Source organism: Trachinotus anak, unplaced genomic scaffold, assembly GCF_046630095.1.
Source record: "Trachinotus anak isolate AG129_WGS33_773 ecotype Australia unplaced genomic scaffold, CSIRO_AGI_Tana_v1 ptg000003l, whole genome shotgun sequence".
Lineage (NCBI taxonomy): Eukaryota > Metazoa > Chordata > Actinopteri > Carangiformes > Carangidae > Trachinotus > Trachinotus anak.
In genome coordinates, this window is record NW_027273854.1 from 3,521,633 (window position 1) to 3,535,820 (window position 14,188).

Below are 14,188 nucleotides of genomic sequence, written 5' to 3' on the forward strand. Positions count from 1 at the left end.
ATAATATGATGGCATTGTAAAAACAACTGTGTGCATCACTTTTTCACTTGCAAACCTAAACCACAGCTGATTGACATGACACGTGGTCTGTCCAGAGCGACTGTGTGATTGTAGGCGGCTGAAAGTCACAGAGTCCAAGCAGCAGAGAGGGGTGAGAGGTGGAGGTGGTGTGATTCATCCAGCTCCTCAGCAGTCCTCCCCCATCAGAGGATCACTGCACGTCACCTGCTGCCTTCAAGTGCTCCTGGGAAACTTCTAACTCCAAGTGCATCTGTTACGTTAATGCACTAATAATGGCAAAAGTGCCCCTAATAATGACAGCATTTATGCTGTTGTTTGAAAAAAATCAAGAAATCAAGCAACACTTGGCATCTGTTAGATTTGAGCACTGCTCTCAGGTCATCACGTGTCTGGAGAATGGTTTATTTATAGACAGGCAGGTTTCGGTGTGAAGTTTCTGGTTTCACAGAGGTGATTTTCTCATGATTCATTTTAATAACAGAATTTCTGTGCTGTTTTGTATCCATTTTGTTTTTATGGTACAATAATTTTCAAAATATTCAACATCTAGGCCTTTGGAAACATTCGTGAAGGGCTGACCTATTTCTTTTTTTTTTTATCTTTAGACTAATTATAATATTACAGCTGAAGGAACAGAGACATGTTGTTGCTGTAATTCACACATTTGTGAGTAGGAGTGACTTACAAATAATAATTGTGTTTCCTCAGTGAGCACAGGTGATAACTACAATATTTCTGGCTGTACTGAAGGCAGCTAAAGCTCAGTCAGTGCTGGCATTTACACTGCCAAGTGCAGCCAAGCAGCATCAAAGGCACTCAGTCAACCAAAATAGGACCAGAAGTGAGAGGAGCGCACCTACAAAATAAACCTACTCTTTAAAGTATTTCTAATGTGTTTTGAAAGACCAATGTGAACATCTGGGGCAAAAAGTTTCAGGCTTACTGCATGTCTGCAGCCTGGAGTTTAACAGCAAATCTATTAGAGTGTGTACCCCAACAAGTAAGGAATGTCTTTTTTTTATTTTATTTTATTTATTTATTTATTTTAAATTTTATTTTATTTTCATTTAAGTGAATTTATGGGCCCGGTTGATCTTGTAGATCTGTATTTTGTATTTCCATGATAAAGTTGTGTTTAATCATATTACCAGACAGAACACCTGGGTCCAGGTAGTTTTATATATGATATAGCAGCACTGGTTGACAGAGCGTGCAAACAATCTACACAGGGCAGGAGGTGGAGAATGGAGGGGCTCAGCTCTGTCTCAAAAACAAATATTCTCCTCAGGTCTTCCTAAAAGGCATCATTATCTTGTATATTTATGTTAATCAGGTGTTAGCTTAACTGATCAGTGGGTGTGCATGGTCTTTCTGAGCATAATGTCCTGCTTCAACAACTGTGTGAGAATTTAAAACAACACAATTCTCTGCATTCAGACCCTGTATAACCACAGCCCCCTGCTGCTGCACACTACTACACATATCAGGATTAAGATCTTACTCCACAGCACCTTGACAGTTCACATGCAGTCCACATATGGAGACTTGAACCTGCAACCAAATTCAGTCTTTATTTCAGTGTTTGAACCTGAGCTGGAAACTGTGGCATGTTTAACAGAGGGGAAAGTTAAGGGAAACTTAAATGACACTACCGAGCTACTGATTCTCCATGTTTTCATCCAGTTACTCTTGTGATAGTTTGTTAGACATCCTAGTTAAATCCTTATTGCTGTTTAAAAGCCACTTTCAGATTATATTTTATTCTATTCTATTTGTGAAAACAAAAAATTATGGTTTCACTGTGGTCTTTTTACAAATAGAATAAAGGTTTCACAAATTTGAAACTATATTAGGCTGTCTTCTCTGGATTAATCTAATCCAGCTTTATCAAGTCTAATTATAGTGGGTTTGGATTTAGATCTGGTGCAGTGTGGTCTGGATGGGGGAGGGGGGTAGCATCAAATACACCTTTTTGGGGTATATTTACTTTCTCTAGGTTAATCTAATCCGGATTTGACAATTCTAGATAGTGGTTTTGTTTGTAGACCTGGCCTGATCGGGTCTGGATGGGGAAGAAAGCAGTGAAATCACCCCTTTTGAGTTTTCATAAATATAAAGACTACACAGATCTGAAAGTGGGTTTTCAACAGCGTTGGGTCTCTCACTTGGATGTGTGACAACCTTTTACAACAATAAGTGGATAAAACGGAAAATGGGTCGCTCAATATTGCCATTTAAATTCCCCTTTCCTGTCTTATTTATGCATGTTTTATTTTGAAGACACACACCGGAAGTGCCGTTGTTATTATTCCAGATAACTTAACCGTTGTGTCGAGGCGATGCAGGGGACCTGAGGCCGCCGGGGAAGACTCCGCATTTCAAGGAATACGGCCAGAAAGAAATAATGGTGGGACATAACTGGATGAAACAGATGTTGGAGAAGCTGAATATAACCTTCACGCACCGGGTCGTTTTTGTTTGGAGTCAGCCGGCGGGGATATCCGCTCCCTCATCCCCTGTCACAGGACGTCGGTAGCCAACCGCCCGGCTTGCTAGCCCGCAGTCCTTCCTAAAATCTCCGCTCCGGAATCACGGATCTCGGTTGTTTTTGTTTTTTTTAACAGCATTACGAAAGCTATCCAGCATCACGGGGAACTGACCCGGGCGTGGGAAACCAGTTTGCTTTCACGAAAGAGAAGGTATGACCTGCTAGTCCTCTACCGCGAATCTGACCGCTAGACCGAGCTAGCATCCTCTGGAGCTGGATGGACCCGCGGCTCGCTCAGCATCCCTGCCCCGGGCGGGGTCCACCCTCCGCCGCGGCGGAATGATGCCAGCGACGAGGAAGCGGCTTTAACAATGACCAGGAACATTTTGTCTCTCAACCGCTCCAGGCTCCCAGGTGCTGCACTGACATTTCTAACCCGCCATATGTAATGACCGCCCCGGGGTCGCACCATGTACGTGGCTGGCCGTGTCTGCCTCCAGCCCCGCGGATGACACTCGCACCGGTACCGGCTTTTCAGAGCGAGCAGCGGCGGCGCGGACACACCGTCGCCGGGTAGCGCTGAGGGACTCACCGGGAACTCGCTAGCGCTAAGCTAGGCGGCTAACAGCACAATATCACCGCCGCGGACAAATCCCAACACCAATGGTATCCCATAAGGTTTTAGTGGCAATAATCCTGCTGAACGTGTACATAGGTGTTCAGTCCGTTTTTTACTTATTCGGCGGCGTCATATTGACGGTTCTGTTTGCTATGGCGTTTCTGAACGGACCCAGGCTGCTGGACTGGGCGAGCTCCCCCCCACATCTTCAGTTTAACAAGTACGTCCTGACGGGATACCGGCCGATCTCCTCGGTGCAGGACTGCATCAGGAGCCTGTTCTACCTGCACAATGAGCTTGGAAACATATACACTCACGGTGAGTATATTCAACATAAAACAATCAGGATATGCTGTTTGGTCTGCAGGAGAGATTTCTGCACAATTACACCTCACTGGACTGATGCCAGGCCAGACCCTGCACTGGAGCTTCTGCAAAGCCACACATGACACTGACCTTTAATGTCTGACCAGTTATATCCGAGCTAAATTCACACTCTGCTGGGAGGATTTCTGTCAATGGTGAAAACATTTAATTTTGTGTGTTTGCCAGCTGGCACTTATCACAGGTCAATGACAGATCACAATCAAAAGCATCAGAAAACCTACACGCTGTACATGCCAGCATTACAGTTCCTGCAACAGATCTGAGAGAGACCAGTTCTAAATGTGTGCTTTGAGTTTTGGAGGCAGGAATACCCCAACACATCAGTCACCGGTGATGGAAACTATCCACGAACTGTTAGTCATGACAGAAAATTAATCAGAGCTGCTTTGATAGTTGAGTAAATGTCATTTTCTAGTGCAAAAATGCAAAACATTTGCAGGTTCAGTGCTGTCGAATGTGACAATTGTTTTTTTTTTGTTTTTTTTTTTTTTGGTGTTAAATTACTGTGAATTTAATATTTTTGGATTTTTGAACTGTGAGTTTGACAAAATAGGACATGTAAAGATGTTATAGGGATATTTTTTAACCATTTTTGTGATCAATTTATTGTGATAATAATAGACACATGAATTGATCATAACAAATTACATGTATTTAATTTTATTACAATATAATTAATTTTAATGTTATGTCATTCTTCTGCTGCATCTTATCTCAAAGGGAAATATTGCACCTCTTACTGCTCTACATTTATCTGACAGCTGTAGATCTATTTATTTTTATGATTTAATAGACAAAACATTTGCTTATAAAATATGAAACCCTGTGAAAGATGAAACTACTCAACAGTCTATAATGTAACTGGGCTGCAACTAATGATAATTTTCATGAACGATTAACCTGCAGATTAATTTTAGATTAAAAACTTTAATTTATTTTATTAAACATAAAATAAAATTGTGAAAAAATACAGATCACAACTTCCCAGAGCCCAGAGTGATGTCTTCAAATATCTTGTTCAGCCTGACCAACAGTCCATGACCCAAAGAGATTCAGTTTTCAGTGATATATGACAAAGAAAATCAGCAACTCATCGAGTGTGACATTGACATTTTTTAAAAAGCTTTAATCGATCAACTTAATTGATTGGTTGAATAACCATTTCAGCTCAGTAATATAGTTTCAAATTGCTTGACCAGGGACAGTAAATCATTAAAATGCTTTTTCCACACTAATGCATCAGAATTACTTGAATAATTTGTTTGCATGAAAAGACTTTTTAACTAACTCTGTGCTTCTCTGCTTTTTACTGAAATAATATTTTGAATGCAGGACTTTTACTTGCTCCTTTATTTTTACACTGTTGTGTTGCTGCTTTTATTTAAGTCTAATATCTAACGACTTCTTTCATCGCCGTGGGTCATAGATCAAGTCATTTTAAAAGTCACCACACCAAACTAAACTGGTGATAGTGAAAATATAGAACCACTTTTAAAGGTTTTATATTGTATATTAATTCAATCAATTATAAAAAGGTTATATACCTAAGCCTATATGTTTATAACAGAAATTGCCAGGAGTGGATTTTTCATCTGGTCCAAAATGTCATGGTTACACAATATGTCATTCTTTTAATAGGTTGGGGCAAGACAAAATTAATTGCAGTAATGTGTTAATCTGTGCAGCCAGAGGTGAGACTGATGTGCCAGCTTGTTAACAATCCACATGGGGTCGTTCTGTATTCAGACTGATACGATTAGCCTGCCAATCGCTCGGCACACAGCAGCCTGACGTGTTTCCTTTCCCCTGTCCTGCCTCCATCAAAAATAAATCACCTCCTATAGTGCCGGAGCGTGCCGTACGTCCTCTTCTGAAAATCTGACAGCTTCCTGGGTGTGAAGGTCATCACTTCGTGGCTCTCCAGCTGCCAGCAGCCACAGAGTGAACTGCGGTAGCGATCATCAGGGAAGTGGCCCTGGAAGTCTTTATTCCACTCCAGTGACGTCAGCTGAGCATGTGACCTCAAATGCACCATTAACATCATTGCCTATATAAGGCAGTGATGTTTAATCCACTGAGCTTTTGTCTAATTCTCTGAAATTGAGAAGAAAAGATGCAGAGGTGTTTGTAACTCAGGTGGAACATTTTTTTTTTTGTGTAGCAACCTTTTCAGCGTCGCTTCATAAGACGGTTTATTTTGCAGCTCGCAGACACTTCACCACGGTCATGCTGTGGGCCTTCAGAGGAGGTCCTCTCCAGCCGGCCGGCTCAGGGCGAGTGGGGGGGAGGGGTGGGAGGGGCACAGATAACACACTTAAAAATAGATGTGTTACAGTGGATGGCATTGCCTGTATCACCTGGCTGGGACAAAACGCCTTGACATTGGGAAAGGCAGCGTGAGCAGAAACAGGGGGAAGGGAGTGGGATATGTGTGTCGTGGAGTGATAAATGATCGCAACAACTGTATGTGGATCAGATTTCAAGGTCTGGATTTTGCTCACGTAGCACTGAGCAACCCCCCCTCTCTCCGCTTTGCCAAATAGAGAAACTTCAATTGGAGCCACAGTATGTAGCCATTAGCACTGTGAGCCCTTTGCTGCATCAAAATAGGAGCTTAGTGTGAGCCTTGTCTTCCTCTCAAACCGCTGCACTGAGAAGTTTGTGCCAATCGTGTAGCCCCCCCCCCTCTGCTCCACAGCATTCTTGCTGGTGTGTGCACACACTCAGCAGAGTTGGAAAGGGCCTCTTTTCACAGCCACTCATTCTTGTACTGTCTGAAAAACAATGTCCACGGGCTCGCAAAGTCCTGGGCTTGAGAATCCATCACAACAAACATGACAGCTTAATTTGGTTCCTTCAAAGTTTCCGTGTTGCGTTATCGCGCTGGAGCGGGTGGTTTTCATCCCAGCGTGCACATTACCTCAGGCTTTTGTTTCTTGTCAGCCACAGGGCCCCCACAAGAAGAAAGAACCCAACAGAAATAATCCTTCAAAAGATGTTAACAAATTTTATTGTCAGAAATATGTGATTAGATCTGTTATGATGAAGCCGTGCTTGTGTTTCAGGCGTGTTTGTGTCCTGACAGGAGCAAAACTCAAGCTTCATCTTTCCAGCTAATGCAAACCCTGATCTAATAACCTGTGCTGTCTGCGTTTCTTTACACTCCTGCTCTCCAGGCATTCCTTTGGTTTGCTTCCTGGTGCTGCTGCCTCTCAACATCCCCTGGTCTCAGATCAGCGTCACGTGGTTGGGCGTGGTGCACTTCCTGGCTTGTCTGTCGCCCCAGCTGGGCTCCGTGCTCTATCACCTCTTCATGAACCACGAGGGGGGCGAGCCCGTCTACCACACCCTCCTCAAGCTCGACGTGTGTGGAATCTGCATGATCAACACGCTGGGTGAGTGCTCTTCCTGGAAGCTCAGCAGATTCCTGCGCCGTTTATCAATTCACATCCACTATCAGCTGTGCCTCTGTTATTGGCCGTCTGTTTGCTTTATGGGTGGAATTTTTCTTTATTGGTTATCAATCATTTACCAGGGGAAGCATTTTTTTGCTCACAGGTGTGGTATTGATTTGTCAGAACACATTTGACTGCTCAGTACTTTGCAAAGTCAATTTGCCAATGCAAGCAATGATCCAAGATCTGAAATGATTATTGATCTGTCCATGCTGCCTGTACAATAAGAAGAAATGACAAGTGCATCATTTTCATTTATTTATATACATGTGCAGTGTTTCCCACAGAGTTAGATTCTATTTGTGGTGGTAGCTTCTTATAGTCATCATTAAATATTACTGTATATAAGCTGCTCCACTGCCAAGTACTTTGTGACATATAACTGAACAATATACAAAGCTCCATTGATTTACATTGATTCAAACAAATAACAAACCCTGATTTACTCAGGATGGGCTGGAATTATTATCAGTATAATATTTGAAATAGACCAATAAAGTTTGTTTGAAGTACTTAAACAGTGACCAGTCTGACTATGACAGAGTCTGTTGTCAATGTGTTTGTGCGAGAGAGAGAAAGAGAGAGCGTGGAATAAGATTTTACTCATTTGAAATAGTAAAAAAAATTGAAAATGTATGGGAAAAACTTTATTGGTCTACCATACACATTATACTGATAATAATTCAATAATAATTCTTTAATATGGAGAAATGAGGTTAGAGATCATTTTAAATGCTGTCTTCAGGGCAGTATTGATGTAAAGCAGCTGTACCTGTTAAATCAGAGGGACGATAAATGGCTGCACCTGCTTGGACACATCAGTAATATGAACCACACTTAGATTTAATATTGAATTAAATCAGTATTAATGTGACAGTTTAATTTCTAAAACCATAGTCTGTGGATGTGGCCTCTCACTTCTCTTCAACTCGTAGTCACAACTTAGTGATGAACTCTGATTATTGTTCAGAATAGGAACATATAAGAGTTGAAACTAAATTATTCTGTCATTATTTTTCAATTAATTGATCATTTCATCTAAGAAATGCCAGTGGCTGTCACCATGGTGACATCTTTAAATTATCTACTTTATCCAAAAAGATATTCACTTTACAGCGTCACAATCAATCAGCAAATTATTACACTTGAAAAGCCGGGCTGAGAGAACACCCGACATCTTTGCTTAAGAAAATGACTTTCATGATTATGAGAGTAGTTATTGATTAATTGATCGACTAATGGATGAATCAGCTTCAGCTCTAATAAAACTGAGCTATTTTAAAGTCCAGACTTCTCTGCTAAACTTAAAGTGCTCCGCTCAGCAGGCTGAAGGTGCTTTCACATAACTAGAGTTAAGAGCTGCATTTCTCACCGAGCCAGGCAGGATGTAGAAGCTGCAGGAGGAAGCAGCGCTGGACTCTGAACCTTGTGGTGTGTGTCAGGTGTTTTATGTCCAGTCCTCCGTCTCTGTGCTGACTTTCATGTGTTTTCTCATCTCAGGGGCTCTGCCCATTGTCTACAGTACCCTGCTGTGCTACCCGTTCATCCGAACTGTCGCCCTGTTAGTCTACATCCTGCTGTCCAGCCACGCCATCTACTGCGCCGTGACCGCTCGGAGCAGCGTTCGCCGGCTGCGCTCCTTCGCCTGGCAGGCGCTTTTCCGCTTCTCCTTCTTCCTGCTCCGCTGGGTGGGCGTGGGCGGCGGCAGCCCCACCTCGCTACGCCACTTCCTCATGATGGACGCACTGGCCGTGCTGGGCGGGGTCATCAACATCACACGCATCCCGGAGCGCTTCCGCCCGGGCCTCTTTGACTACTGGTGCAACAGCCACCAGATCATGCATGTTCTGGTGGTGGGCTCCATCCTCTACCTGCACTGGGGGGTGCTGGACGACCTGCTGTGGATCAACAGCTACAACTGTCCCTCAGACTGACCCCGCCAGCAGCCCCCGCCCCCGCACAAGGAGCGCAGGGATGTGAGGTTAAAGGACCTCTGGTGGGGGAGGGGGTTGTCTGGACAGGGAGGGGAAATCGGGGGGGTGTGGGGGGGTGATGATGCTGTGAGGGGAGACGATGTGTCGCCCGTGCATGTGTTCACCTCATGCGCTCAGACTCAGAATGTTCATATCCTCGTCTCCATCTCAGTACTGTGTGCGAAGGCGGGCAGAAGTATGTCAAGTAACACGCACAAACATGGACGCACAGGTGTATGCAGACACACACACACACACACACACACACACACACACACACACACACACACACACACACACACACACACACACACACACAGTAAAAATGGAAATATTTTAAACAGTACCTTTATTGTCTGAGTGTTGAAGGGTAAAGGTCACTGCTGAGTTCGAAGCCTTTTCTTCGTAATAGAAGTTTTACTTGAGCATTTCGACGACTGCGGCTAAACGATATCACGCGCTCAAGTCCTCTGAGATGTCACTGTTGCGACCTATGCAGCACATCCATACTTCAGCTCATGCACATCACATGCACAACACAGACTCAGACTCCCTCACTCTTATATTTTTATACTACATGCAGAAACTTTCAGTGCTGCACAAAGCACTCGAAGAGTTTTCACTTTGTCCATCCGACTGACTTTGACTGAACCGGTTGTTCTGTTTGTGTTTCCTTGTTTTCTGCCACCGCCTCCTTCTTTGTGTGTCGGTCTGATTTGTCCTCGCCGCCACACGATGACGAGGAGATGAAGATGGGTGAGGGGGTTCATTCCTAAGTGCGTTACTTGCTTTAGGCGGCTTGGACCACAGGTTAGAATCAATCGAGCAGTGTTATCAGCTTCGTTTGCACCTGAACTCAGTGCCAATGACATTCAGGCATTTATAATCAGAAAAAGAAATTGCACATGTTTACAATCTGTGTTGTTAAGTGGCGTTACTATTTGCCAAACTTCTGCTTATTGAACTCCATGTTCTATTTGTTTATTTATTACATTAATGACAACCTCACATTATAAGAATTTAAACAGTTAAATAATGTGAGATGACAACAGTATCCAGAGATGATGCTGTTCTACTTGACGCTGAAATGTCACTGTCTGCACATTAGATCCTGGTGGCAGCAGGTTGCACTGAAAGTTGAAGGGGCTGCCACTTATCAGCTGCCAACTTTTACAGCAACTTAAATGTAAATGTAAAATTTTAAATGTTTAAATCCTGAAAATTTTTTATGTTTTTACACTGGAACTCATTCAAGACAAACTCCAGATGAAAACCAACCTACCTATTGGCACGGTTTGCACAGAATACTGTATTAAATGTATTCTATTTATTTGTCTTTGTGCTTCGTTGTAATAATATATTACTGATACAGATAATATTGTGCGTCTGTCAGCTGCTTCAGCAGTTTACGTTGTCGCTGTGCAGCATCGCAGGCTGACAGATGAAGTTAGAGGTCAGAGAACATCTTTGTGCAAATCCTGAGGATTAGCTTCTCATTTTCTGGCCACACACTTTTTTTTCCCATCGATTTTTGACTCTTCAGTCACAGTAATATGGTGGAAAACGACCTGTCACGTGACTTTTATAACCCTCCTCAGAAGATGTTATTTATGTAAATTTCCCTGAGGCTTGGATCAACATGACTCTGCTGTATATGTGTTTGTTTACTTTTGCACTGACCCTGGATATTTATGGTTATTGTTGCCACTTTAGACTTTCTGAAGTGAATGCAGTTCTTTCGCTCTGCAGCTGGATCTGTGTTCTGTGACAGAGCACAGCTTGACTTGCACTCTTTGAACCTGAATAGAGGTCAGACTCTCACGAGTCTTTTTAAAGCACTGGAGTATTTTATTAAGCTGATATATCTGAGCAGGAGTGAACCCCTACACCCTCTTGTCGTGCATAAGTTGCAGCACCTCTGTGTGAATGTTCATAATTGTTTTGGCTCCATTGTTGTATTTCAGTTATTACTCTTGAGTAAAAGTAACCGTTGCTCTGTTCCCTCACACTCAAGACTAGTGGTTGAAGCCTCAGTTCTTTTCTTAATGACATTACACTTGTTTCCCATGCCAACAGCCACATCCGCCCACAGCTGACTAGTTGCCAAATCCCATCACCCCCCTCCCCTCCTCGCACTTCATCTTGCCAAATTAGCTGTGTCTGAGGTGTAGCACATCCTCTGCTTCCTGTGCTAACACTGACTCATAGGTGAAGAAGAGTTTCCCACATGTACGCTGCAGCCCACCCTCCACCACAGCCCCACCCGCCCCTCGCCTTGATAAGGAGTCAGAAACTGTGCGTCTCCCGGCCTCACCCTCACTGATTATTACCTACTATGACCGTGGTACAATGTAAAAGCTGAAATTAATGTACTCTTGGCCACTGAATGAAACTGACAAAACTGCATGAAAGTAGCTGTGAAAGAGAAACTGGTGTCTCAGTGTTAGCTAATCGTTTGTTTATTGTAGCTGTCCACTTGCTCCTGGGAATGATTATGTGGGTAGTGGTGGGGGGTGGAGGGTGGTGGTGGGGGGGTAGATCACCACTAAAGGAAGACGAATGAACAGATCCGATCAGAGGCAATACATCACTATCAATGAAACTGCACTGTTCATCATTCTCAAAAGGGCTTTGAATCTAAGTAAACTACAATTCAGAATCACATTTAAAGTCCATATAAATAATGTAAATACATGTATGTAGATTATATATACATACAGTGCAGAAAATATACCCTTATTCATTTTTGATACATACACAATATGTTAAGGGAAGAAAAATAAGAAGACGTGGGATTGATGGGTTGCCATATATAAGCTGCTGCTCTCTTCCTCTTCATGAGCGAAGGGAGCAGACGCGGCTCGGTGCGGTGCTTCAGATTAATATCAAAGACGAGTGTTTGCTTAGCTATGTCCATATGTATGTGAACAACACAGAAAAAAAACTGAAATTGGTTTCAGTGCTAATGTAGAGTTGTTTGACCTTTTGTGACCCTAACTAAGAATGCTTTTTATCATTTCAATGTAACCACTTTTTTTTTTGTTTTGTTTTTTTTAAGACACGTGGGTAAAGACGTTTTGCGACCATCGCGGGGGAAATGTTGGCGGGCATGTGAATACCTCGTGACTACCACTGGTCTATCTATGCATTATCAGCCGAAGGATACGTAACAGTGAAGTCGATTTGTGTTTGTTGAAAAAAACTGCTCTCTGATCCGCTGTAACCGGAGGGCTTCACTCCAACATCCTGGGTCTCCCACTTCTCAGGGTGCCATAACAGTAGCTGTAACATCCGAGGCCTGACCTCTGCTGTCTGAAACATGGCTGCGAGACCTCAGTCCACCTCCGCCCGCCCTCTTCGTCCGGTCTGGTCACACTGTGAAGCCGGTAACAGACCGGACAGAGGAGGAAAGAGAAGGTGGAAAGGGAGCATTTCTCTGAAAACCATGTTACAGTTGTGGAGCATGGCCAGAAAAAATAGTCTTTGTCCTTTTGTCTGTATGTTAAATGAAAAAAAAATGACATGATGTAAGAAAACGTCACTAACAAAACAAAGTTCTGTTTTTTTTAATATAACACAGGTGCCGGATAGCCTGTCAATGACCTGTTTATAATGGATTACCTGTATTGTTATATACTGATTATTATGATTACTGTAATTCTGTGGATCCTAATAATGACACTGGTCTATATGTACAGATAATGAGACAAGCCCTTTCCTTTAGGATGAAGGGAGCTTTCTGGAGGGTCTGTCTGTTATCGTTTATTCATATCTGCACTGTCATGGCATTTTAACAAAGGAGTGAGTGTGGCTCCATCTAGTGGAAGTTCATGTGCACTGATGCAGGCATTACTGTAGCCATACTGCAGCCAGGTGAACCTACTGTAACTGACAGATAGCGGTACTGTCAGTGCTGGTTTGCAGTTACTCTCCAGGGTTGTTAATTTATATTTCCAAACCGTGTGTGTACACATGTGTGTATGAGCTCTCCTGCAGAACCCATGCAAGCATGAACTCTGTATGTTGTCCAGTTTACTTTCTCCTGTTGCACTGACGGGGTGCTAACCACGTCCCCAGAATGCCTCATTATCCGGTCTGTTTGCTCGTAAATGAACGTGCACAGACACACAGTTTGTTCCTGTGGTGTAGTTCACACATCTGTCCATCATTAGTTTCCTTTGTAACAGACAGGCTCTCACACTCCTCAGTCTCCAGCAACGATTGTGCAATAAACTGAAGTCTATATTTTTAAAAACCGCCTCAAGGAGCATCTCTTTGATCCATTTTTATTTGTTGAGGTATGTGTGTGTGTGTGTGTGTGTGTGTGGGTGTGTGGAATGTGAGGACATTTTGGCTAGTCCTTACATCTTCATAAGGCTGTTTGAATATGTAGTTGTGACTAGGGGCTAGGGCAGTGTGAGTGCAGTTTGAGTCGTAAACCACCCAAGGTTTACGACTCAAACTGCAAATTGTTTTTTCGGCATGAACAGATTTTGACAAACAAAAAGTTTGGCTTTATTCTGATGAATCAGACCTTTATTTCTAATTCGTGTAGAGCTTTAATTGAGACTGACGGGGCTAAATAAAATTATAACAAAGCAAAAAAAAAAATTGTTTCAAATTATTGTTCAGTCAGCTTCATCATAAAAGTAAATTGTAAATGCTGATATCTGTTAATATAATCAAATATGCTTAAAATTTAATGTAACTTTACCAACAAAGTCAAGATAATTTTACTTTTTTAATTTTTTAATGTAGCAGTGGATTCTGGGGCTACGTTTGTGACCACTGGACAGGTTCGAGGCTCTTTTTAGGCCTGTTGATGTCAGTCAAATCTGGCAACACTGGTCCAGGGAATGCATTATGTCCGTGAGGGTACATACAAGTATAGATATACATGTGCATGTGCAATTAGGATTGAATGTCCCCACAATGATGGGCAAAATCCTGCAAAGTGGGGACACTGCTTGACCTCAGCTCTTCAAGTATATAAACCAATGTAGGGAACGCTTCGTGTCAAATGAAGGTCACTTACAAGGACAGAAGTATGTGTGCATGTGTGATACATATCGAATGTCCTCACAATGATAGAAGCTCTTCAAGGAATAGAAGTGTTACTGTTAGCTGTTATAGCTCAGGTGTAGGAGTTTAAAGGGACTCTCCGTTAATTTAGTTTTTTGCTCTTCCATAAAGTTGTTGGGCCTGCAAGAGACAGATGAGAAGAACAGTCAAAACTGATGCACTT

At 42.7% G+C, this 14,188-nt stretch overlaps 1 protein-coding gene across 1 annotated transcript; it reads left to right on the forward strand.

Moving 5' to 3' along the window:
* The first annotated feature begins 1,987 nt into the window (after positions 1-1,987).
* paqr4a (progestin and adipoQ receptor family member IVa) lies at positions 1,988-8,982 on the forward strand. The gene is made up of 3 exons (XM_071466835.1): positions 1,988-3,446; positions 6,692-6,910; positions 8,471-8,982. Exons 1-3 carry the CDS (start codon positions 3,173-3,175, stop codon positions 8,902-8,904), a joined length of 927 nt encoding a protein of 308 aa, XP_071322936.1. The 5' UTR covers positions 1,988-3,172; the 3' UTR covers positions 8,905-8,982.
* Positions 8,983-14,188: the final 5,206 nt, after the last annotated feature.

Excerpts from the sequence above, each read along its gene's own strand:
- paqr4a (XM_071466835.1), top strand. The coding sequence starts at position 3,173 with ATGGTATCCCATAAGGTTTTAGTGGCAATAATCCTGCTGAACGTGTAC. Across the intron at positions 3,447-6,691 it reads TGGAAACATATACACTCACG|GCATTCCTTTGGTTTGCTTC; the intron begins GTGAGTATATTC and ends CCTGCTCTCCAG. Across the intron at positions 6,911-8,470 it reads CTGCATGATCAACACGCTGG|GGGCTCTGCCCATTGTCTAC; the intron begins GTGAGTGCTCTT and ends TTCTCATCTCAG.